The following is a 25,747-nucleotide window of genomic DNA, read 5'->3' as shown; positions in this document are numbered from 1 at the left end:
TAAGTAATTTAAATTTATTGCGCGCTGCACAAGAGTAATTTATAATGTAGTTACCTTATTTAAAGAACAATATTTTGCGATAGTGGCGAAGTAGTTTCAAAAGTTTGCAAAATATAATATAAACACATATCGGTTTGATTTATTTTAAGAATATATACTTATGGGTTTATTTTTAGCGCTGGAATTTTCAAATTAAAACCAATAGTTTTCATTCATCCAGTGTTGTATTTTGCATGTTTTTTAAATCGTCTGAAATGAAGCGCGTAAAAGCAGATTGGAAAAGCTCCTATATAGTAAAGAAGCTGTTTTAGTGGTGTGGTTGATTTATTTAGAGGCAAAATAATTGTGTAATATGAATAATTACGACAAAACAGTCAGTGGCAGTGATTCTAGTTCAGACGACGATTCAGTGTCGGGTTTGGAGGAAGGCGATGGGGTTGCAAATAGTAGCTTAAATAGCTCAAGACCGAGTAGAGGAAAAAGAGATGTATGGTAAGAAAAAAATAGGTATATTGAAATAACTTGTAAGATATTTTAATTCCGCTTCAATCAATGATCATTTTAGCGAGGTCAATTTCTAGATGTCATTTATTAAAAATTTGGAAAATAAAATTAGGTTACGGACTCTTCAGTTTCTAATAAAAGTAAAGTATAAGTGCAGGACTGCAAAAACCGCAAAGTTTTATCTTAACTAATAATCTAGATAACCTTCTTTTGTAACCAGAATTGGACACTCCATACAAAGTTAGTATTTTCTCTCTTACTTTTAACTGGCTATAATTTTTTTATTGATGGAGATAGATAGAACATTAATTAAAAAGACGAATTATAAAGTTTTTAGTGAAATTTTTAATAAACTATTTTTTTTTCAGTAGGACGCCCTTCAATGTAGATTAAAGACACGCACATTGTGTAAGAAAAATATGTCATATTTTACTGATTAATTATAAAAAAATACACAAATGAATATATAAGAAATACATACATATGCGATATCTAATTAAAAATTTTATTTAAATTTGAAAAATAAAACAATAACTCACTACAATACACCTTACTTTTGCACTGGACGCGCGTTTTCTTCACCATGTTAGCATCATCAGTAGATGGTTAATATTTCAGTTTATTTTTTATTTTTTTGACGATGCTAACATAATACTAAATACAAAATATTTTCATGGTGTCTGTCTGTCTGTCCGTCTGTCCGTCTGTAACACGATAACTCAAAAACCGCTAAACCGATTTTAACCAAATTTTTACAAAAATACCGTGGCACCCGAGAATCTGGCCATTAATTTTTGGTGGGGGTGGGGGGTTGGTAAGGAGGTATGGGAGGGGGTTAAAAATTTTAAAAAATCGTAACTCCAAAATTACAGTAGCTAGCGAAACGCGGTTTTCAATTTAAGATTAGGAATAATATTTGCAACAAAATTACTTTTTCTTTTTCGATATTCCGTGTTTCTGTAGTCCGTTTATTGAGAAAATCCGTGTGGAGAACTCCAAACTCCCATCGGACGCGACCCCAGGTGGCGGATAAGGGAAATAACCGCGGACCAAAATTGGAAAAATTCCTTTACTTTGAAACTAAAAGAAGTGCCTACCAACTTTTTATTAACATATTTTAGTATGGGCGGCTATACGTGCCTCCCATGAAAGTTGGCAACCCTATATTTAACAAACTTCTCATATACAGGGTGTCCTATTTAAAAAATATTTTATACGAATAAATATGATAAATGACAGCGTAAGACATTTTTGGAAATAGGCAACAAAAATCGACAAAAAAATTGTTTTTTAATTATTATTTTATCTCCCAAAATAAAAGTTATATCCTGCTCAAGTTATAATAATCAAAATAAAGTACCAGTTCATATCACAAACATGAATTTAGCTTCAAAGTCGACCTCTAAGAGTTAATTAAAAGATTGCAAACAACAACGTGTAGAAAAATATTACTGGTAGCGATCAACAGACTAATAAACCTTCAAATGCAATATATCTTTGAGTGGGAAGTTTATTATTACAAATACTACACTGTAAACTTGGCCCAAACCTAATAGGTGTTTGAAATATGCGTCTGTTGAATGAATTAGACTTTACATTTTATTATAACGACATTGTTATGAACTCGGTTTAAACTTGACGGGTTTGTCTATTCACACATGTTCCTGTTATGTGTATATATTAAAAAACTATACTTCTAAAGAATTTCAAAGAAAGTCATATTTTACTGACGTTACTAGGTCAAACTATATTAGTCATCGAGGAATGATATATTGATATTATGTCACATTAATAATAAGTATCTTTAAAAAGTGAATTATTTTTAGAAACAAGCTCCATGTGTTCAAATTAGTTTCGCACATTTGTTCTTTTGGATCAACGTTTATAAAATAAAACTCACTGGCATATTTTTTTTTCGCTGAAGAGAATGTAGAATGTAGGATGTTTAGGAGGGGAGTTAATCACCGCGACCTTACAGATCTATTGTGTTCCCCTGTCTTGAGTTATAACGAGTTATAACTCATCATACAGTATCAGGACTTTAACAAAAGCCAGTATCTGAGACGGCTCCACAAAGGCCAGCTTTCCATCCTCGACAACAGCCGTCGTCTCGGCGCACTCAGTGTTAAGGTGTTCTGGTGTTTCCCCATTTTCCCCGCAGAATCTGCACTCGCCGTTGTTCCTCAGCTTCAGCCTATATGTGTTCTTTGAGGAGACGGTGTCCTGTTACTACTAATGCCATTACTCGCTGACGAGTATTTGACACGCATCAGAAGATGGTCACGCAAGGCGTTTTTCTTTCATGAGCTTTTCTGTGACTGAAAAGCCCGATACGTGATGTTATCTGTCTACCGCACTCCGGACATTCAAGAATCTCATTGATTTGTTGCCTCTTTACTTTTTGGTTGTCGCTGTTAACTGAGTTTACAATTCTTCTCCATTGAGTTCTATTGTGAGCTACTTCTTCCCACCCATTCTGCATGTTAATCCCTTTTTAAGTTTTCGTGGAAAATGTCCTTATATCTTTTGTGTTGTCCACCCGGCCTCTTCTTACAGTCTACAAGCTCACCGTAAAGCAGATATTTTGGTATGCGGTTCTCTTGCATTATATATATATGTTACCAGCCCATCTTAAGCGGGATTTTGTAACCATGACTCCAATTCTCACGCAGTTAGCTTTCTGAAGGACCGATAAGTTTGAGTCATGATGGAACCATTTGATTCTTAAGAGTTGTCTAAGATGTCTCTATTGAAACTTGTTTAATGCGTTCATGTGTCGGCGGTATGGCATCGGCATCCAGGTTTCGCTCCCATACAACATGTTGGGGATTATTATTGCTTTGTACACTGCAAGTTTCGTTTTTGTGCTGAAGTCATGGTTGTAGAAAACCCTGTCTTTTAATTTCCAAAACGCTCTTGAGGCGCTGCTAATCCTGTGCTGAATTTCGATACTTGCCTTTGAGTCGATACTTGCCTTTTCCGAAATCAAACTGCCGAGGTAATTGAATTCCGCTACTTATTCCAATAGTTCTTCTCAGATTTTTGTAGCATTGTTGTGATGTTCTGGGGGGTGCACATGATTTTAGTTTTGTCAATGTTTGGCTTAAGACCCAAAGCCTCGTATGCTCAGGTATATGTGTTCAACATTTCTTGTAATTGCTGTAACGTTTTTGCAACTAGAGCGCAATTATCAGCGTATTGAAATTTTGTGATGAATTTTGTACATGTTTTTACCCTGAGCAGCCCTGAGTCTTTTTATTTGAACAGACCGCCGCGCCGTCGTATCTGTATCTAATGCCCAATCCTCTCTCCTGCAGTTTGCTGTCCACTATAATGGAGAGCGCTGCCATGAATATGTTGAATAGGAGAGGCGCTAAGACACCTTGTCTAACTCCTGTATTTGTTAGGAAGGGATCGCTCAGTGATCCATGATGGTGATACTCTTGACTTGTTGTTGTTATGGAGGCTTTTACACACTGTAAGAAATTTGTTAGATACTCCAAACTTTTTCATAATTGCCCAAAGTGCATCTCTGTTCACAGAGTCGAAGGCTTTTGTTAGGTCGATGAATGCAACATAAAGTTTAGACTGCTGCTCTTTTACTTTTTCTTGTAGCTGGCGGATGGAAAATATGGAATCGACGGTTGGTGCGAAAACTCGTTTGCGATTCTGGAAGGATTTTTTCTATATGTGGGTGCAGGAGGTTTGACATAACTATTGCAAAAATTTTTTCACCGATAGCCAATAGTGAAATTCTCCGGTAATTTCAGCAGACTGGTGCACTTCCTTTGTTCCTGTTAGAAATCCCGTGACAATCCAAAGATTGTTTTTATTTAAATCAAGGAAAAGCTTTGATTTTTCTCGGTCGTAAGTTGTGAGGAACTTTTTCAAGTGTCTTCGACCGTTGGAGGGCTCCCATTCCAGGTAACGGATAGAGTCTTTCAGGTTCCCAGTTCCGCCTTTAGTTGGTTTCTGCTTGGAAAACAGAACGGTTCTTGTCCAGTTAGTGGACTATTCGCTCCTTTTCTAGCTAGATAATTTGCTTTTTCATTGCTTTATTCTATCCCTTGGTGAGCGGGCACCCAGAGTAGGACTTTATTTTCTTTGATGATCTTTATTAAAAATTTGTTGGGCAACACAAGATTAATCTGCTCTGCTATATCTTAATTGCGCTATTTGCTCGTTAAATCTAGTTATTATTGATGTTCTAGTTTGCTTTACATATTTCTGATTTCAATTATATGATAATTCATAAATATGCAACCGTTTCAGTGGTGGTGTTTTATCTATATTTTATTATATTATTTTATGATTATCTTCCCTATATACCTGTTTATAAGTTTATAACACTATTTATTTTTTTTTTTAATTCACGATTAACTCGGTTGGGTTGGGGTTTTTACCAGAACTGCTCTAGTTCAGGATCTATTAAATATTAAGCACTTGTCGGACAATTCTCACTGTTCCCAATATGGCTGCTTTTAAGTACTCGTTGGTAAGCTTTGGATTTAATTTCAATAATTCCGCATTCTTTGTAAAATCTCTATAAATAAGTCCATTACAAAATCTAGAGATTACAAAAGGTGAAACCATGGCTTTATTGAGCTGGTATATTCTCTATAATTCATATGCAAGATCTTGATACTTATTACTTACTATTACTGTATTTTTTCTGTTGCGTTTTTTTGAAGATCCTGGTCTAATGGTACGGCTACATCAATTATGAAGCATTCTTTCTCGTCCTTGTTTATCCAGAGTATATCGGGTGTATTATGTAATATTGTTTTTATCTGTTAGAATAAGTGTATCCAATATAGTTATTATGCCTTTCTGTATAACTTGTTGGTGCTAACGTGGGACAACCAGAACTTATGTGTCGGATTCTGAAATTTGGTTACACATTCTAAATCTGTCCGTTATGTTTTCTTTCAGAACAAACTTCTTGTGTGATCTTGTAGCTATCACCTGATCCTGAATAGCACATATAAACCTCTCCTTTTCATCGGTAAGTTGAATTTTCGTTAGGTATTTTAGTGATTTACTTTTGTCTACACGATCTGCGTCCAATTCAGTAAAATATTTTCCATGCAGCGCCTTGCCCTTTAATTCCTGCACTATGTCGCCTACACTCAGTGGTGATCTATCAGTGATTTCATTTCTAGCTAGGTTTAAGACTGAATATCCTGAGTCAGCGGTTCTTAGTGCTCGGTGTACAGTTATTTCTTTGCTGTTAAAATATTTTTGTAAACTGCTTACTTGTTTTCTGCAAATATCTTCTAGGTTTGAAAGACCCCTGCCTTCATTTCGCATAATATCATTATTATTATTTATAATTATTATTTTTAACTAGATATACACCGTTATTTCTAGGTGCGGTGTTGGAAATACATCCAGATCTCCCATTTTTCCTCTACGACGAGTGGTATGGCCACCGACCTCAAACCCTCAGACCAGCTTCAGAAGTGGCTATGTGGATCCCAGAAACGCGAGATGGGGAAACCCGAAGCTGGGCTCCAAAATGCAGCTGTTCTCGCAAACGGGATATTATTTGGCCGTCTATCCAGACGGCAAAGTACGGGGAACCAGAGATGCAGCTGATCCACATTGTAAGAAAAAGCTAATCAAAACTTTTACACCCTGACTAAGTTTGCAATAAAAGTTTCTAGTGAAAAAAATTACCTAAAATAGAGAATTTTTGTACATTATTGTATCATTGTATATTGTATTACAAAATCTCTCGTTGAGTATTATTTAAAAATATTTTAGTTCTTATAATAATATATTCTGATCTTGATCTACATCAAAAATAAACTTAATTTATATAGGATTTATATTTCTTTGTATTAACCGTATTTTTGGTGTGATCTCTCTTAAAAGTATTTTAAGGCAGAGATCTGATTGTGTAAAATGTATATGAAAAAATCTCTAGCGTAGATATAGTAGGCTATACAGTGTTCTAAAATCTTTTATTGAAAACTCAGTCAAAGACACAATATATTATATATCAAAACCAGCGATACGATCGAAAAAAAAAACGGCGTTAGAGTTGGCTTGGAAATGATAATGGTTATATAAAGTAAATAATTATGTCTCCTGTGAAATAGACCAAAGTTCATTGGCGTAACTACAGGTGGGCCCGGGGGTGCCGGGCCCCCCTAGGTACTGCTGGGCACCCCTCAGAGAAATCCTGAATTATGACTCTTGGCTACGTATTAATTTTTATTTTCTTGAAATGCAGTAAAAATGACGTTTTCTAGTTTTGTTTAGTTAATATTATTTTGTTGTGTTCTAAAAATGTGTTAATTTTTATTTTTTTAGAACATTTGTAGGTATTTAAATAATCTACGGGAACACGGTTTGATAACCAAGTGTATGAATTTATTGATAGAGAAATTCATATAAACGTTTTATTCAAAAAATGTGTTTTTTAAAGTTATTTTTCATTTAAAAAAAAACAAAAGCCCTAGGCCCCCTTTGGGCCCAAACCCAGCCCCCCCCCAGGCCCACCCCAGGATAAATTGCTAGTTACGCTAATGCTAAAGTTCTCAGTGGATGTTACCATTTTTTTAAATAGTTCTTTTTACATTCTTTGTTTTTTCTTCAGCTTTTTTAGAAATAGTTAGTGCTGGATTGCCTGAGCATGTGAGGATCAAAGGATTACTAACTAACATGTACGTTGCCATGAACAAAAAAGGAAGACTGTACGCTGAAGTAAGGATATTTTTTTATATAATATTTTATAAAATTTCCGTATTTTCTAAACCTACTTGTTCATTTTTTGATAGAATATGTTACGAAGCTTTAAAGTACGATTTTATTATTACTTATTAATTATTATTATATTTGATGTGGTTTTATTTGACAGTTTGAACTAAAGGGTTTTCAAAATTTCAAAACCAAACACTTTCAGTATTAAAAAAGAATTAATTTTTGTATAATTTATTTTTTTGCAATAATTTAAACACTTAATATTTTTCAAATGATATTTTATACCCTCTTAGCAAGTGAAACCTTGGGTCGGCGTTTACATGTATATAGGAGTGAATCACTATGGCAATCTAGTAAGTCTGAGAGAGCAAAAATACGTATACTTAAGTATTTTATTACATAATCACTTAATCTCACGCTAGATTCCATGCGCTTGGGAAAATACTTGCCTTCTGTCTTTATTCAGTATATCTTATTTTGCTAAGCGTGTTGACCGTACTCTTCGTACACACGAAAATCGGCACCCAAGACCAGAAATGCCAGCCCTAGTATGGTTTAGCGATGAACTATAAACTTTTAATCAGAGATTAAGTAATTAAAAAATATATTATAAGACACAATTTGCAAAACAGAGCACTGAGGCTGAACGCACATTTGTCTCGGTCAAAAACGTGTCAAGAGAAGCCAATTGTTTTATTTATAATCAAATATGCGTCGTGACTAGTGATGTCAATCCCGAAAGGTTTTCAAAATCCCGGGATTTTCGAGATTTGAACGACAAATCCCGGGTTTAAAATTATCAATGAAATACCTAATATCAAAAAAAAAAAATAACATAAATATAACAAAACATGAAAATTAACAAAAAACTTTTTAAAAAAATCATATGAACACCAAACAAATTTTAGCAAACAAATTATAGCTACAAATTATAGCTACAAATTCAGTACCTCGAAATCAGTGGAATAAATTAGTAGTTTCAATTAGCCGTAGAAGTTTGTTCACCTAATTTTAATGTAAGCATTCAGAACGTCATAATTAGTGGTAGTAATTTTCAATTAGTGGAAAAAGTTAACAAACCTTTGACTTGTCCACTAATTACACTTTTGCGAGGAATGTCATTTTGGCCTTTAATTATCACCCGTCAAGAAAAACCTTGGTTAGAAATCAAAAGTTTATTGTTTTATAAGCTAAATATTATGCTTTCTCTATGGATACAACAGACTGCCGCAAACTGTTGCTAAGATATTTTATTAATTTTAATTGTGTTTTTTAGACATTGTGAATGATCGTAAACTAAAAAGTATAAAGTGTTATTGAAACCACTAATTTATTCCACTAATTGGGAGGTTCTGAATGATGCTTAATGCGTCCAAAGTTTCATCCCCCAGTTTGCCCCAGTCTTGAACGTATCTTACTACACAAGATCCTTGCCGAAGAAAAAGATCTTTCAGATTCCACGCTGGTGGCTTGAATGGTTGATAAAAATTGAAAAGCTTTTTGGAGATTACGTCCCCGCGACTACCACCATTTGAAAATAATTCAATTTCTTGGGTAATAATGTGGGACAATCGCGTCTTATTACTTCTTTAGCTTTTTATCGGCTTTGAAGATTGATATAATGCTTTCTGCAGTTTAACCTTTAAAAGTTCATTATCTTCCCTTCTCAGAAGTTCGGCAATGGGAAGCTCATCCTCTTCGCTGTCGTTGCTGGTTCCTCTAGAAGTATCTGATGAATTGTCCAGCTCTAGTCTGATTAAAAGCTTTTCTTTCTCTGATTTAATTAGGGAAATATTTGATGTTTTGAAACAATCATCTGGTTCAGAGTTTTTTTTTCCACAATAAGGGGCCGTCCTCTGTCGGAAACACTGCGACCTGTGAGGCCTATTGTGTTTGTCCCCTTTCTATATCTGCACCCGTTCTCCTATCCCTGTGCCCTGCACTAACTTATGCAGGTCCTTGATAGGATGGGAGCATGGTTCCTCCGGTTCTAGCCTAGCTTTCCCAAATAAAAAGTGTCGCTTGCGATCCAGAGCCTCGCAGTGACATATTATGTGCTCCGCTGTTTCAGGATCTTTATCGCAGAGTCTGCAGCAAAGACTTCCTTGATACAGATTGAGCTTGTTCAGGTAACACTTGACAGCCATATGTCCTGTCAAGAGGCCTGTTGTAATCCGCAATTTATTCCTGCTAAGCATTAGCAGTTCTTTTGCGATTTTGGAGCTAGGTCCTTGGATAAAAGCCTTGCTGTGCCTGTGCCCCTGTCTGTTTCTCCAGTGGACATTCTGCTTTTCCCTGATCCAGAGTTTTAGTGCACTACGGGCCATACATTTGGGTATTCCCAGTACTGGCTCTGGACCAAGATAAGATGCCGATGATCCTTGCCTAGCTAGCTCATCGGCTTTTTCGTTGCCTTGGATGCCGCTGTGGCCCGGCACCCAGAATAATTTAATTCTGTTCCGTCGAGCCAGAGCTTCCAGTTCACCTAGGCATTCCCAGACGAGTCTCGACGATACCTTTGGGCTCATAAGCGCCCCAAGTGCCGCCTGACTGTCTGAGCATATATTGATGAGCTTGTCTGAATAAGCTCTTCTATTGTTTTCTCTCGCACATTGTAGAATGGCGAAGATTTCTGTCTGGAATACGGTTGAGTGTTTACCCAAGGAAAAGGATAAACTTACCCTTGGTCTTTCCCCAAATACTCCAGCTCCTGTTCCTTCAGCGGTCTTTGACTTGGTTCAGAGTTTACAGGTCGCTTTGTTTTCAGGTCGCAACGTTGTCGGATTTTACGAAAATTACTTTAGTTCCGAAATTAAGCAATTTACTCTATGGCATGAAAAATCGGTATTTATATAATCCAATCCTGGAATTTTTCGAGGCAAATTTTCTTCCAGGATCCTGGGATTCCGAGATCCCGGGATTGACATCATTAATCGTGACTAAAAATGTTTTGTTATGAAACGGCGATCCGGCGTTCGGCGGCGATCAGCCTGACTGTGACTAAACCAGCCTAAACCTATCTTTACGCTAGCTGTTTAAACTGTAATAAAACGAAGACATGAACTAAATAATGTGCTAAGTACCAAAATCATTATTTCGAGATAAACAATATTTTTTGTTCCATAACCAATATACAGGGTGAGTCTTAAATAAGTGCAAATATTTTTAGGGGTAATATATAGGGACAATAATCGTAATATCGAAACACGATTATGAGGGGGTTTTCCGCGAAATTTTTTTTTGAAAATTTGGAATTTTTTGGAAATTTCTTTAGCTTTTAGTTAAAAAATATAATTTGTTGACAATATGGCAACATAGGTAGTAGATTCTCAAAATTTTAGAAAAAATCCTTTTTTTTGGAAATTTTGAAAGTAAAATATCTCGGTTGTTTTAGATTTATTTGAAAAAACAGCAAAGAGAAAATATGTTTGTTTTATGGAGATCTACCATCACTGAAAATATTTGCACTTTTTTTAAGACTCACCCTGTATAAGAACGAGTGGTGTCTCTGTTGAGATTTTTTTTCACTTATTATTTATCCACGTTGTTGGTTATGGAACTAACATTTTACAAATAAAACATGACAAACTAATTTTTTTGGCACTTTCCGCATTACAGTAAAACCTCGGTTATCCGAGGTAACGTGGAGGTAACGTAACCCTCCTCGGATAACTGAAAACTCGGATAATTCGGATTTATTAAAATATAAGCACAAATACATACTTTAAACGGTTTATTAACATTTTTAACATGTAAATACATAAGTACCTACATAACATATTTGTAGATACTCTATCTACATTATAAAACAGTGAAATAAGTATCTATGCGCTGCTGTTTCATATTGCATCTTCTTTTTCTCGCTGCCATGTTTCTCCACCTGTTAAGAAGAAGCAAATCCGCTGGGGTTGCCTCTGATTGTTGTTCGATATACCTCAGAGCTGTTTCCAGAGAAGTAAAACCTTCTTGATGTGTAATCTTAGTGGAAGGCTGTTCATCCACCTCTTCGTCATAGTTATCGTCATCTGATTTTTCGGTTTCCCAAAAGGCGTTCGCTATTTCTTCAATATTCATTTCTTCTTCTAAATCATCTGCTGTAACCCATTCATCAACGTCTTGTTCATTTCACATTTTCGCAACCTTTTAAGTTTTGCATTAATTCTAATAAACTTTCTTCTTCTTCTGTCTCGTTTAAATTTGTACAGGACATTTCTCCACGGGTTTTCCATTTCAAAGCCAATTCATTTAATGGAATGAATTATCATCGCCACTGTCATTATAGTCCTCAATATCAATAACTTTCGACCAAGATTTTTGAATAGTGGAACCGCGTACAGAATCCCAAGCTTGGCTTACCCAGTAAATAACATTTTGTAGTGTAATCTATCTTATCCCTGTGATAATACCCTCTTCTTTTTCTGTGCATTCTAGTAGATGTTCAAGATATAAACGCCTATAATTTTTTATGTTTTCGAGGACGCCCTAGTCCATTGGTTGCATTATGCTGGTTACATTTGGAGGAAAAATTTTACAACAATTTCGCCCACGTGGAGTCCTTCTCCAGGGTGAGAGGGAGCATTGTCCATTAACAAAATTGCTTTAATAGGGTGGCCGTTTCTCTTCAAAAATTTAGTCACAGATGGCACGAACTCTTGTTTAAACCAGTTAGTAAATAACGTCGCATCCACAAATGCACTCTTCTGACTTTTGTAATAAACTGGTAGAGCTTTGGGTGAGATGTCTTTTAACGCTCTTGGATGTGCAGACTTGCCAATCACCATAAGTGTAATTTTGTGCTTACCAGATGCATTGGAACATGCCATTATGGTTAATCTTTCCTTACTTCTTTTGTGCCCAGGAACTAATTTTTCCTGTCGAGAACCTGCCAACGTTTTTGATGGAAGCATTTTATAATTCAAACCACTTTCGTCACAGTTATAAATTTGATCACATGTATACCCACAATCTTTGATTAGCTTTTTAAAGTCTTGTTTAAATTTTTCAATTGATGACACATCAGCAGAAAGTTTTTCTCCACATATAGTCAGTTGTCGTACACCGTACCGTCCAGGTTTCCAGCGGTTAAGCCATCCAGAACTGCCGGTAAACCTATATGTCTCTGGAAATTGCTTACTAATCATTATTACTTTCTGCTGTAAAATGGGACCTGACAGAGGCATACCTTTTTATCTTTGCTGAGTAAACCACGTGAGTAAAGCTTCGTTAACTTTTTCATAGTCGCCTTTTTTCATTGATTTTCTTCTTGAAGACGAAGAGGCTTGTTTTATACACCATTCTTCTATTTTAGTGCGGTTTCTGTTCCAATCTTCAACTGTTACCTTATCTACTCCATAATCTCGTGCAACAATTTTAATTGTCTCTCCTGCTTGAATTCTCCTAATGGCTTTTAATTTTTCTTCAATAGGAACGACAATTCTTTTACGTTTGTTTTGTTCCATTATAATACGGCAAACGAAAATTTAAACAAAGCAGTTGGTATACACTTAACTAGAACTCCACCCAGATAAATCATGCGAGTACATACGTATACTACTTCTCCGTAGAATAACGAAGTGCATTCACTCAAATTTACATGCTAGAAGAGTCTAAAAATATAAATAAGGGGAACCACTCACACGGGCCAAGGCGATTTCCCGTCGGTCCCAACGATTTTAAAGGGAAATATGTAAATATACATATAGTATGTTTTAGAAGCTCGGTTAATACGGAGCATAGACGCGCGACCTCGGATAATCGGGGTCTTTAGATTGGATCGGTTAATCCGGAGCTCGGATAATTGCGACTCGGATAATTGGGGTTCTACTGTATTTAATTAATTTCTTCAAAAATATTTTTTAATATTATTTTATCTACATCAGTGAGTTAAGAAGCTCTTAACTCACGCATTTTGAGTGAGTTAAGAGCTTTTTAACTCACGCATTTTCATTTCCGCACTCCTTGTTTAGATGACTACCAAAGAGAAAAAAATATTTTGTATTAAAACATTTATTTTGCACTAAATTGGAAAAATATGTTATGAGTACCTTTTCATTTCCATAGTTGTGTACTTTTTTTCGGTGCACCATTTTTCATACTTAGAGTATGTATATTCTAGAATATTATTTCGTACCTAACAAAAAGTATGCCAAAAGAGTATCTCGATAGTATTCGACTGTAATTCTGTATCCCGTATACAGAATCTCGCATACAGTATCCTCGTCTGAAAGAGCTCTTAGTGTGTCAAAAGCAGCTGATGTCACTTTAAACTCAAATTTGCCATATGCATTTAGGCATTCTGTAAGCTATTAATGTATTATTCAATCAAAAATTACGTTACTTTATTACTACGTTCAGTTTATTACGGTAGTAAATTTACTTTTAATCTATTAATGATACATTTAACGACTGTATTTATAACACAGAATAAATTCTATTTATATTTATAGTCAGATCCCAACTCTCCAGCTACTGTATTCGTCGAGTCGTTCCAAGGATCCTATAACGCCTACCTATCCAGAGCTTTCGCCCATCTGGGATGGTACCTGGGCATTAAGAAGTCGGGAAAGTTCAAAAAAGGTCCTAAAACAAAATATGGACAAAAAGCCGTTAAGTTTCTACCGAATAGAAGTCGATTTGAATAAAACAAACTACAAAAATAGCTCTTATTGGGTTATAAAGATTTGAAAAGGCAAGTAATCGTTGCTTTAAATTTTAAAGTATATCTTTTATAAGTTCCAAAAAAAAACGAAAATTGTGTATGGGTAACACTCTTTTTGTAATTGTGTATGGTAACACTCTTATTGTAATTTTATAAAATTCTACAGAAATACAAATTAATTGTAAAGTACTGTACGAGAAAAAAACGTTGCCAATTTGACTTGGAAATGACCATCGATGATATTCACTATACAGGACTTCTCTTTACCGTTTTTTCAAATAAGTCCAAAATAACCTAGTAATTTTATTTTCAAAATTTTCAAAAAAATTATTTTTTGCTTAAGTTTTGAGAACCACTGGATCTTTTCTGGGTTTTCTTCGTTGTAAATTTAATCTAATACCTATGTTGCCATATTATCAAGAAATTATGTTTTTTGCTAGAAACCAAAAAAATTTGCAAAAAATTTTTCAAAAGATTTTCAGATTTTCCAAATTTTTCGTTTTCGAAAAAAAACATTATCGTGTTTCTGGGGAAAAAATATATTGCCCTAAAAATTTTGCACTTACTTAAGACTCACCCTGTATAATTATACTTGTAAAATGACAACTATCTTCATTTCCGAGCCAACTATGACGTCTGTTTTTTCGACCGTATGGTATTATTATATGGTGAATTTAGTTTAAAAAGGAGAAGTATTGAAAAAATCTATGTGTTCTTAGAGTATTTTATGGCCTATTTTCGATAAATCAGAATAGTAGTTATAAACCACTTTATAACATTGGACTACACTGTATATTTCTAATAATAGTATTTTAAAAATAGTCTTTTCCCGTATTATAAAATATCGTAGCTACTCCAGGTGTTAATTTTAATACCAAATATTTTACATAACTATTTATATAAAGCCAAAATTTACAGAATTAAGAATATTTTTAATTCAGTAAAGTTTTATAAAGAAAACTTTATAATTTTATGTATTTTATAAATAAATATAATGTGTTTATTATCCACGTCATTAACATTTTAATTTTTATTGACATTTATTTTTAGATAGGTACTAAATCTATTTTGTACTATGTAAGAAAGTCCATTGAGTATTATAACAAAACCAGTCAGTTACACAACTTTTATTTTTAGAATTCCAAAAAACGCATTTCAAATATTTATCCTTCACATCTGTGAAGGATAAGGATAAATATCTGAATATCTATTCAGATATATCTGTTTGTAACATAAATTACCTAGTAGTATTAATTGTACGCTTTAATAACTTTACGGTAGAACTTTATAACCATGCTTTAGATTGAACAAAAATAACTGAACATGTCTAATATTATATTGTTATCTTTTGTCCATATTTTGTATAATTTGGATATTTAATTTAAACAGTATTTATATGTACCTGTCACAATATGCATACCATCAATCAAAAAATAGTCATTATTAATTTATTATGTCGCCGTGAAACAGTGAAATTGGTCATTTCCTGAAATGCCTAGTCACCAAACAAGTCAGTCAAAGTCACCAAACATCAATAGAATTATTTGGTATTTTATTCTAAGCAAATTTAATATACCGAGTGCGTCTCAAAAGTGGCTCACTCCTATAACTTTTTCATTGTTTCAGTAAAAAAAAACGAGATTTGGTTTGGTTATGAACCGCATGTTATAATTTCCAATACACCATATGCGAAAATGTCAAAAGTTGATATATGATATGTCATTCTATTCATAGTGTTATATTTCTATCGAAAATAGTAAAAAAATATCGAGGGTGCCGTTTAAAAATAAAAAGTTGTAGTTATTTCCGATGAAACAGGAAGTGACCAAAAACAATTGAATACCGTCAATCAATCCTAATTTATGTCATATACTAACACACCAAATCTCGTTTTTCTATCTGAAAAAATAAAAAAGTTATAGGGGTGAGCCACTTTTGAAACGCACCCAGTATATATAAAGGGGGTTTTCCGAAGGCGGAAAATGCGTTAGAAAGTACAAATATACTGCACTTTTTTTGCCAGCGATAAAAATAGTTCTATTAGTAAGAGATCTTGTGCAGTTAAGAAAAAAAATAATCTGGCTAATCTGCGAGAATGGGTAATATGCCTGGCAGGTGAAAAATTGAATAAAAATTATTGAAACCATTGCACTTTTTGCAGTCCTAAACATTTGTGAGATGATAGTTAATATTATAATTACAGCTGCAAATATAGGTTGCCTATTGTGGAACATCCCGAAAGCTTTGCTAGACTCGTGCAACGCTCGTCAGGCGCGCTAAATTCGGTATGTTCAATAATTATACAATGCCGCTTCCTCTCCTCATTTCTCATCATTCACTGACTTGTGAGTCTGGCGAGGCTTTCGTGATTGTAAATGATAACCATACGTTACTTTCTACGAAATTGTAGTATTATTTATCATGTGACAAATTTTCAAATTTGGGAAAATAAGAGCAAAAATATTGTAACTGACTCATTTGTCAATTTCGTAAATCAGCCAGACTTGTTTTTGATTATAGGTAGTTTATGATAATAATATAAAATGATACATTAAATTTCTAGCATGGGAAAATAAGGGTGACGGTTTTCAAAAATCTCTCAGATTTTTGCATCCGCAAATTTTCAGCCAAACTGACCTCCACTTGCGATGTGCCAGACTCTTATTTCCATTAATAAAATGATTCGCTTTAATAAATTTCAAATATTGGGAAAATATGAGAAATAAGTGGACTTTTTTTATTTTTATCTAGTGAAACCATCCGAAAATTTCAGCCAGACTCACAAATTGTCTTTGATATTATCTTCGAAAATGTAGAATGTTTAGGAGAGGAGTTAATCACCGCGACATTACATATTTATTGTGTTTTCCTTTTTCTTGAGTTATAACGAGTTATAACTCATCATACAGTCTCATGGCTTTAATAAAAGCCAGTATCTGAGACGGTTCCACAGAGGCCGGCTCTCCATCCTCGACATCAGCCGTACCAAAGTTCATGGCACGAATGGTCGTCGCCTCGGTGCACTCAGTAATAAGGTGTTCTGGTGTTTCCCCATTTTCCCCACAGAATCTGCATTCGCTGTTGTTTCTCAGCTTCAGCCTACTGAGGTGGACTTTTGTCTTAGACCGTTGAAGGACTCCCATTCCAGGTAACGCACTGTTCTGGTCCAGTTAGTAGAGTGTTCGCATTTTATAGCTAGATCATTTGCTCATCTCATTTGCCTTTTCATTGCCTTCTATCCCTTGGTGAGCGGGCACCCAGGGTAGAAGATTATTTTCTTTCCCTAATTTATTCAGCTTCTCCAGGCATTCTTTTTTTTATTATAATTTTTATTGTTGTCGATCCAATAATATATAATGTGTTCTTTTTTTAATAAATTGGATTAGGATCGAAAGAAATCAACAGAAGTCCTTTGTTTAAATTTGTCGACGTTTCGCAAAATTTATTTGCATCTTCAGGACACTACAAAGTTAAGAGAGCAAAAAATACAATCAAATAAAAGTTTTTTCAAAAATTTAACAAACAACCCAAAATACATATCAGTGGAATTCCACACATATACAATTGGTAAAACTACCCTAATGTTAACAATTAAATAAAATATATGTATATGTTACTCACATTTAAATCTGGACTTTCTTAGTCATATCCATTAATACACGGATGGTATAGAGGGGAGTGGTATATATCCCTTTTTTCCTTTTAAAACACATAACACACTTACATAAAAAAAAACATATAACACAATTATGTATAGAGAAATATCACGAAAATCTTTTCCTTTCACAGACAAGCAGTGCAGATGTACCTACGTTGACCGTATACAGAGAGCAACTAATTCTAGTTGATAAAATTGTTGATAAAATACTAAGTATAATCCGAACATACTTTTATATATTTACTCACTGAGAAAATAAGTACAAAAAAATCATTACCTCCTGGACTATTAATTGGTACATCGATACGATGTTTGCCGATATTACGTGAAACGACTAGGCATTTCAGGAAATGACAAATTTCGGTATAGAGCCATATATAAAAATATATTTTTGATATTGATAGTGCTGCTAAAATTTTGTTTAAGCTTTAGAGTTTTATTAATTTTATTGTCATATTTAAAATTAACTATTAAGTGTATATGTTGGAGGCAGATTCCGAATTCGGCCTATGTCCGAAATAATTAGACATATGGTAATTATAATTAAATATACCTACCTATATCTACAAAGTTACGCGGAAGAGTTTTGATTGCATTGGTTTTCTTATGCGGAGGGTGTTAATCTTTTGTTGTTATATTATACCAAAAAACATTAACCCCTCCGCAAAAAGTTATATAAAGACTATTTATAACCACGAAGTTGCACGCATCTGGCAAGTTTAGTATGGACAAATCGCCATATGTCTAATTATTTCGGACATGAACCGAATTCGGCATCTACCTCCAACGTATATTATATACGTCTATTAAATTGTGTATTGATAAATAATTTATTATTAATATTAAAAAACGCTTTCTTGTAATCATCTAAGGTTTTATTTTATATACCACATTCTCCAATTAAAACAGTTGTTTTCCCGTCACACAGTGCTGCGTCCCATGGACAAAAATCGTTAAAAGTTAAAATTTACTAATATCTGAATATGTAATTTTATACTTATAGCAATGTTCAACCATCCTGTATATTATTTTTCATAAACAGCGTTTTTTTGTTAGCAAATATTTTCACTAAAAGTAAATTTTGCGATTATTATCTTATATCAATGAAAAGAATAACATTCATAGTAGTTCTGTATATGGAGTTAAACGTAAACGAGTTAGTACGTACTTAATTGAAAGCCACTATGGATATTGTTAAACAAGGTATGTACTTTAAATTTATTTCTAAACAAGTTCGTGATTGTTTAGTTTTTATTTATTTTTTAAAATGATTCTTAAATGGGTATAAAAATTTTACGTTTTCAAACTTCAAAAAGGCATTTAAAAAAAACATATCAAAACATATCGTATTTATTGAATATTTTTGTTGTCATATTCATACACTTAATTTTTGTATAGTTCACCTGCGTCTGCTTGCGACGAACTTTATTTTATAATACTTTTCATATGGAGTAAAATTGATAAGCAATGCCGATCTGGTTAATACTTGGCTTGACAAGAACTCAAAATTATTTGTATTTCACAAAATGTGTTCTTTATTAGATATTGATGAACATTCCAGTCAAATGAGACCATTTGTGCCTGAAAAAGCCCACTATTTTGGAGCGAAACGTCGCATAAAATAGTTTCCATCTTTCAATTTATTATGAAACCTTATACCCAAGAAAACGAAAAAATAATATATTGATATGGTCTAAGAGGTAACTATTGACATCCGAACCCCTCATACCAACAAAAAGAACAGTAACAACGCGAAAAAGTAACATATTAGAAAATTATGTACAGAAATATCTTATATGTGAGGATATTTTATCTACCTGTGATTTGAATACTATAAATTTGGAAGATTCTGTCAGCAGTGATTCTTCTGAATCAGAGTAGTTACGATCTATGCATTTTGTTGTCCTAAAGTAAATTTATAGTATCTTAAGTTTTTTTAAATTAAATATAGCATTAATGTTTCTTTTTCATTAAAGAAAAACATTTTTATCTTATATTGGCTTATATTGTAGGAATCATGTTCTAATGTTATTCCAATTCTTTTTTATCACAGGGATTTATTTAATACTTACACCGTTTTCATACTATAAATTATTATTTCCTTAGATGGAACACAGCTCCCACATTTTTATTATTTATAAGATTTTTTTTTCATAAACGTGGGACTAAGAACATCATCATTTAGTACAATGAGAGTACTCATAATTTGTGTCAAATAAACCTAGTTTGAATAAATTGCCTACAATAAAAAAGAAGTTTTGCATTTTTGTCCTCTAGAGCCATATGTTCGAAGCACTGTGCGTCAGTGTGGGCATTTCTGAGAGTTGAAGGTTTTTAGAAAATTGAAAGTTAGGAAATAAAAGTCATTTAATCTTAATGAAACAAAAATTTTATTACTTTACAATATAATTGTTTTTATTATTAGACAACAGAAACATCGAAACATCTAGACCTAATCACTATTTCACTTCTGATAATCTATTTTTCTTAAAAAAACTTTATTGCTACCTTGATTACTACAATAATAGAAACGATATATAATTTTGGACTTGTTTCTTCTTTTCAAAAGTGCATTTCCGCTTCGAAGTCTAGAAAAAATTGTCAAAAATTTTTTAAGGTATCTATTTATATAATATTCCTACAATGGCATCAAAAAATTATATTATATCTAATGTACCCAATCTAGCAAAAAAATATATTTTCTTAGTTCTTAAAATTATAATTTTCATATTTAGAGTTCACATATATACAAGAATTTTTCTGCAATAACGAAATTAAAAAAATAATAATATTATTTGTTTGTTCAACCACAGGATTCCCGACAGTGCCAGTTGTGTGTGTTTATTACTTATTTTACTGTTTATTATTTATTTTAATTCACACATGGCAAATTGTATTTTCTATCATTTTTTGGATGTCGTCTGTCGAAATCTTCTCTGATTTGTTGGACAGACTATGAAATGCTCATACCTATAAAATTTATAGGTATAAGCAATGTCTAATATACAGGGTGGTCCGAACTGTATTCCGGAAACTTCGGCAGCATATTCTGCAGATAAAAATAAGTATAAAAGTTCGTATAAATGTACTATGTCCTAAAATGCATAGTTTCGGAGATACAGGGTGTAGAATTTTAATTTTTATCGATTTTTTCCAAATAATTTCTGAAGTAACATCAATATTTAGATGCAAATTGATGTCTGGGAGTTTTTTGACATGAGAAATTTGATTTTAATGTCAATATGCTCCTATTTGTAGAGGACGCCACCTACATGTGTTTTAACTGTTTTTAAGAGTAATAACTTTTCGTCCGTACCTGTATAAAACTACTGGGTGAAAAAATATATATTTCCGTGATTTTATATGTAAAAAATATCTCTTGGTAAAAATGGCTACGAGCAACCGTTCTCGAGATACTTAGAACGGAAATAGTCAATACATGTCAAAACGACAAAATTACGACAAAAAATAAACATGAGTAAATTATAGATATATACAAAGTGTTTCAAAACAAGTGCGAAAAACTTCAGGGGGTGATTCCTTGTTCAAAATAAAGGGTAGTTTGCTTTATAAACGTTGGGTCAAAAGTCAACCATTAGGGAGATATCGCGGTATAAAGATGGCGGAAAAATAATGTTTTTATTTTTTATCTTGAAAACGAAAAGAGATAGACTAATGAAATTTTACGGAAACATTACTGTTACGAAAACACACTTTCTGGTAATTTTTTCACTTTTTTAAAATGAGTGGAAGGGGTTGAAATAAACTACCCCCATCATTCTTGTTAATGAAATTTAAAGAAAAATCTTATCAAACACATGCAAAAAAAATTAATTTTGATAGTTTTCCATAAAATTTCATTAGTCTATCTCTTTTCGTTTTCAAGATAAAAAATAAGACATATTTCCGCCATCTTTGTACCGCGATATCTCCCTAATGGTTGACTTTTGACCCAACGTTTATGATGCAAACTACCCTTTATTTTGAACAAGGAATCACCCCTGAAGTTTTTCGCATTTGTTTTGAAACACCCTGTATATATAAACAAGGATTATAGTTATTAGTAGTAGTTATTTGTAGTATTATAGTTAAATAGTAAATTTGGGAACTTCTTTTTTTTAAATTAATCATAAATTTTTCTTTGAAAAAGTGATGATAAAAAGTTTCTGTTGAACTTTTGACAAAAAAAAATTCAAATTTATGATTTTAGTTTAATAACTATTTAGTCAGATGTTTAATTTATGTCAATGACAGGTATTGATAATTTCTATTCCAAATATCTCGAGAACCATTACTCGTATCGATTTTTACCAAGAGATCTTTTTTACGTAAAAAACATCGCAAATGTATATTTTTTACCCAGTAGTATTATACAGGTACGGACGAAAAGTTATTACTCTTCAAACCAGTTAAAAAATATGTAGATGGCGCCCTCTACAAGTAGGAGTCATACTGACATCAAATTTCTCATGTCAAAAAACTCCCAGACACCAATTTTCATCCAAATATTGACCTTACTTCAGAAACTATTTGAAAAAAATCGAAATAAAAATGAAACTTCTACACCCTGTATCTATGAAACTAAGCATTTTAGGATATACATTTATACGGACTCTTTTACTTCTTTTTATCTGCAGAATACGCTGCCGAAGTTTCCGAAATACAGTTTGGACCACCCTGTATAGTCGCAATGACAACCAAAGTAAAATAAACCAAAAATTTTCTTTATAATTAGTTAAAAAGATATAGTCGTCTAAAGGACAAATATTTTGATACCATTATACTATATTTATACACAGACAGGTATTCTTAATCAATTTTCAAACTATTTTTACAAAATAATTATCTTTTTGAAATAGACCTGATATATTTACATAAATCTATAATAGAGTGAATCATTTATGAACAAAATATTACTTTTGTTTTAGTCAATGTGTACATATAACACCATATGATAAAAAAACGCGCGTCAAGTTGGCATATAATTTTACATATCGATAACATAGCGATTTTCATTTCGAATCCAACTCTGACGCCGTTTTTTATAGTACAGTATATCGTGTATCGTTTTATTTCCAAGTATTTTAGGAAAATATATCTTTTAGATATTAATAAGTATTCTTCTCTTTGAAAGGCATTTTATTATCGATGATAAAATGAACTTTGTGATCAAAATCATTTTATTACTGGTATTTTACAATAATTGAATTATGCATATATTTTTTGAAAAGAAAATTTTTAAAAGAAACAAAATGCCACATATTCCAAGACTCATAATTTTGAATATTTATAATTATTGCAACATAATAATTGTTTAAACAGATATGTAAATTGAGCTTAAATGTTTACCTGATTGCTTAGAAACATTGCATTAACTTATAGGTATAAAGATTATTTTTTAGAATTTATATAATTATTAATTTTATATATGATTTTTAAGGAATAGGCCACTTTTATTTTAAAAAAGGACTCATGTTGTTGTTGGCACTTTACCTATATGTACCATACACAGTGTGTCGCATTTAAGATAAAGGAACATCCATATTATCCTTACTTTTTTTTTCACTAACTGGACATTTAAGGGTTTAGATGTTCGAATTAATAAAGAACATAAAGATTATTTAAGAGAGGGAACACAAATCTAACATTTGTCAGCATTCATGGGACACAGGGCACAGGTTAGATTTTAACAATGCCAAAATTATAATGAAAGAAGCGATAGCCTCTAAAAGAAAAATAAAAGAGGTTTTTTTATTATATATATTAGTCGGTTTAGAACGTTTTTCTACGTTGTCCGATATCCAATTTCCAGCCTATAATTTCTATTCGTACAATCCTCTGTTGACAGGTTTCTTTCACTCATCGCTTTGTGTACGCTTTTTTGCCATTCCAGTTTCGGTCTTCCCTGTTTTCTTCTGCCCTTTGGTTGCCAATTGATTATTTTCTTGGGCCATTTAGTGTCCTTCATTCGCTCTACATGTCCGTACCAGATCAGCTGCTTTTTCTCTATATCCTGTGTTATCGTACCTTCTATACCCATTTGTTGTTTTATGGTATTATTTCTTATTCGTTGTTGGCTTGAAATTCCCATTGATCTTCGAATGACATCCATTTCTACGGCCTCTATCCTCTTCTTGTATCTCTCAGTTATTCTCCATGTTTCTGCTCCATACAGGAGATTGCTCTTTATCATGGTTTCATATATATTGAATTTTCTTCGCTTTGTTATTGATTTGCTCCATAAGATTCCATTTAGACATCCGATTATTTTTTTCGCGTTGATAATCCTTTTCTCTATTTCTCTGCCGTCAGTTCCAGTGTTATCAAATGTAATTCCCAGGTACTCATACTCTTGACACTGCTTAATTTCGTGACCGTTGTCCAAGTTCAAGTTTCCTTCTTGTGCGCCTATAAATAGATATTTTATTTTGGCTATGTTAACTGTCAAGCCCCATTCTCCGTATTCTTCAATAAGTTTTCTTAGCATATATTGCATATCATCTTTGTCATTGGCAACTATTATTTGATCGCCTGCGAATTGAAGTGTGAACAAACATTCATTGTCAATCTCTATGCCCATACCACGGATCTTTCTTTTCCAATTTTTTAAAGCGACTGCAACGTATATTTTAAAAAGATTAGGGAAGATGCAACAACCTTGACGCAAGCCTTTGTCGGTTATAAATGTTTCTGTAAGCTCTTTTCCTACCTTTATTTTTGATTTTGCGTCCTTATATAGTTCTTTAAGAGCTGTTATATAAGTATAGTTGATTGTTCTAGTACCCTCCATAGTCTTGATATTGGGACAGTGTCGTACGCTTTCCATAAGTCAACAAATGTTATATGTGTGTCCAAGTTTCTTGCCGATCTTTTTTCTATAACTTGTTTTAAACAGAACACGTTATCTGTACACGACCTTCCTGCTCTAAAACCATTCTGTTCTTCTTCCTCCTTTTCTATATAATCTTCTTCTATGAGATCACGTATAATTCTACCATATAACCTGCTCATTGTGCTCGTCACTGATATACCACGGTAGTTATTGCAGTCCAGCTTATTGCCTTTTTTATGGATCGCAGATATATAAGCTAGCTTCCAGTCTTCTGGAACGGGATGTCCGTTTAAGAAAATATTGGAAATTAATGCCAAGCTTATAAATAGTTTCTGCGTACCATTTTTCAACATTTCGGAGTATATTCCTTCTGGGCCGCTTGCTTTGCCTGATTTTAAGTTCTTGGCAGCCATTCTTATTGTTTCTTCCGATATTTCAACTACTTCTCCCTGTACGTCGATGTTTCTTGGTGAATCAATTAAGTACTCTTGTCTAGATTCCTGAAGGAGGCCTATATAATGTTCGTACCATTGTTCAGGTTTAATTAAGTGTATATTAGCCTTGTTTTTTCTTGGGTTCTTAACATTTGAAATAAATTTCCATATTTCTGAGCATTTTCTTCCACCTATGTAGTTATTAATTTGCTCACACTTTATATCCCATGCTTTGTTCTTAGCTCTGTTAACATGTCTCCTTAGTTGCCTTTTTGAATTCTTGTATTCTTCAAGATCGCGTTTTGTTTTAGTAGATAGCCATTTCAGATATTTTTGTTTTTTTTCTTGGAGTACATCATTGTAGGAACGATGAGAGTCCATCTCATCGTTCCACCAGTATTTCTTGTTGGTAGAGTATTCTTTTGTTCCTATTGCCTCTTTGGTAGGGGCAATTAGACTACTTTTAATGTTCCTTCTTTGATTTTAGAACATAATATAAATAAACATAACATACGTAAAAATTAAAAACAAATTAAAAATAATCATACAAAAATTTTAAAGCTTTTGGCTTTTACCTTATTAAGTAATTGTTATTAGGTAGTAATTGTTAATTTTGAAGTTTAACTTGATATAATGTCATTTTAACAGAACGTCAACGGTTTTTGTAGACGTATCTGTTTTAAAAAAAATTAAAGTTTTCTTGAATAGTTGCATTTAAATATTTTAAATAGTTTTTTTCTTTGTTCTTTGTATTTTTTTTGCTTCCGATATAATACTTTCCGAAACGTTACACGTATTCGAATTCGTAAAAAATAACCAAGACAGAAGCATCAGCCGGACGCCGGACCAGAATCAGCTGTTAAAAATCGAAAATCCCTGCCAATATGCTTTAATGTGCAAGTCAACCAAACAGTTCTCAATTTGGACCATGTACCGAAATTACCGTTCTGAAA

The 25,747-nt window shown here is 33.0% G+C and overlaps 1 protein-coding gene across 1 annotated transcript; it reads left to right on the top strand.

The window, feature by feature from the left end:
• The first annotated feature begins 68 nt into the window (after positions 1-68).
• Positions 69-14,174, top strand: LOC115887984 (fibroblast growth factor 1-like). The gene is made up of 4 exons (XM_030907563.1): positions 69-492; positions 5,875-6,110; positions 7,109-7,215; positions 13,659-14,174. The coding sequence occupies exons 1-4, from the start codon at positions 353-355 to the stop codon at positions 13,851-13,853; spliced, it is 678 nt and encodes a 225-aa protein (XP_030763423.1). The 5' UTR covers positions 69-352; the 3' UTR covers positions 13,854-14,174.
• The last annotated feature ends 11,573 nt before the right edge of the window (positions 14,175-25,747 follow it).

Source organism: Sitophilus oryzae, unplaced genomic scaffold (assembly GCF_002938485.1).
Source record: "Sitophilus oryzae breed Bouriz unplaced genomic scaffold, Soryzae_2.0 scaffold_1167_pilon_pilon, whole genome shotgun sequence".
Lineage (NCBI taxonomy): Eukaryota > Metazoa > Arthropoda > Insecta > Coleoptera > Curculionidae > Sitophilus > Sitophilus oryzae.
This window is presented reverse-complemented; position numbering and strand designations above follow the sequence as displayed.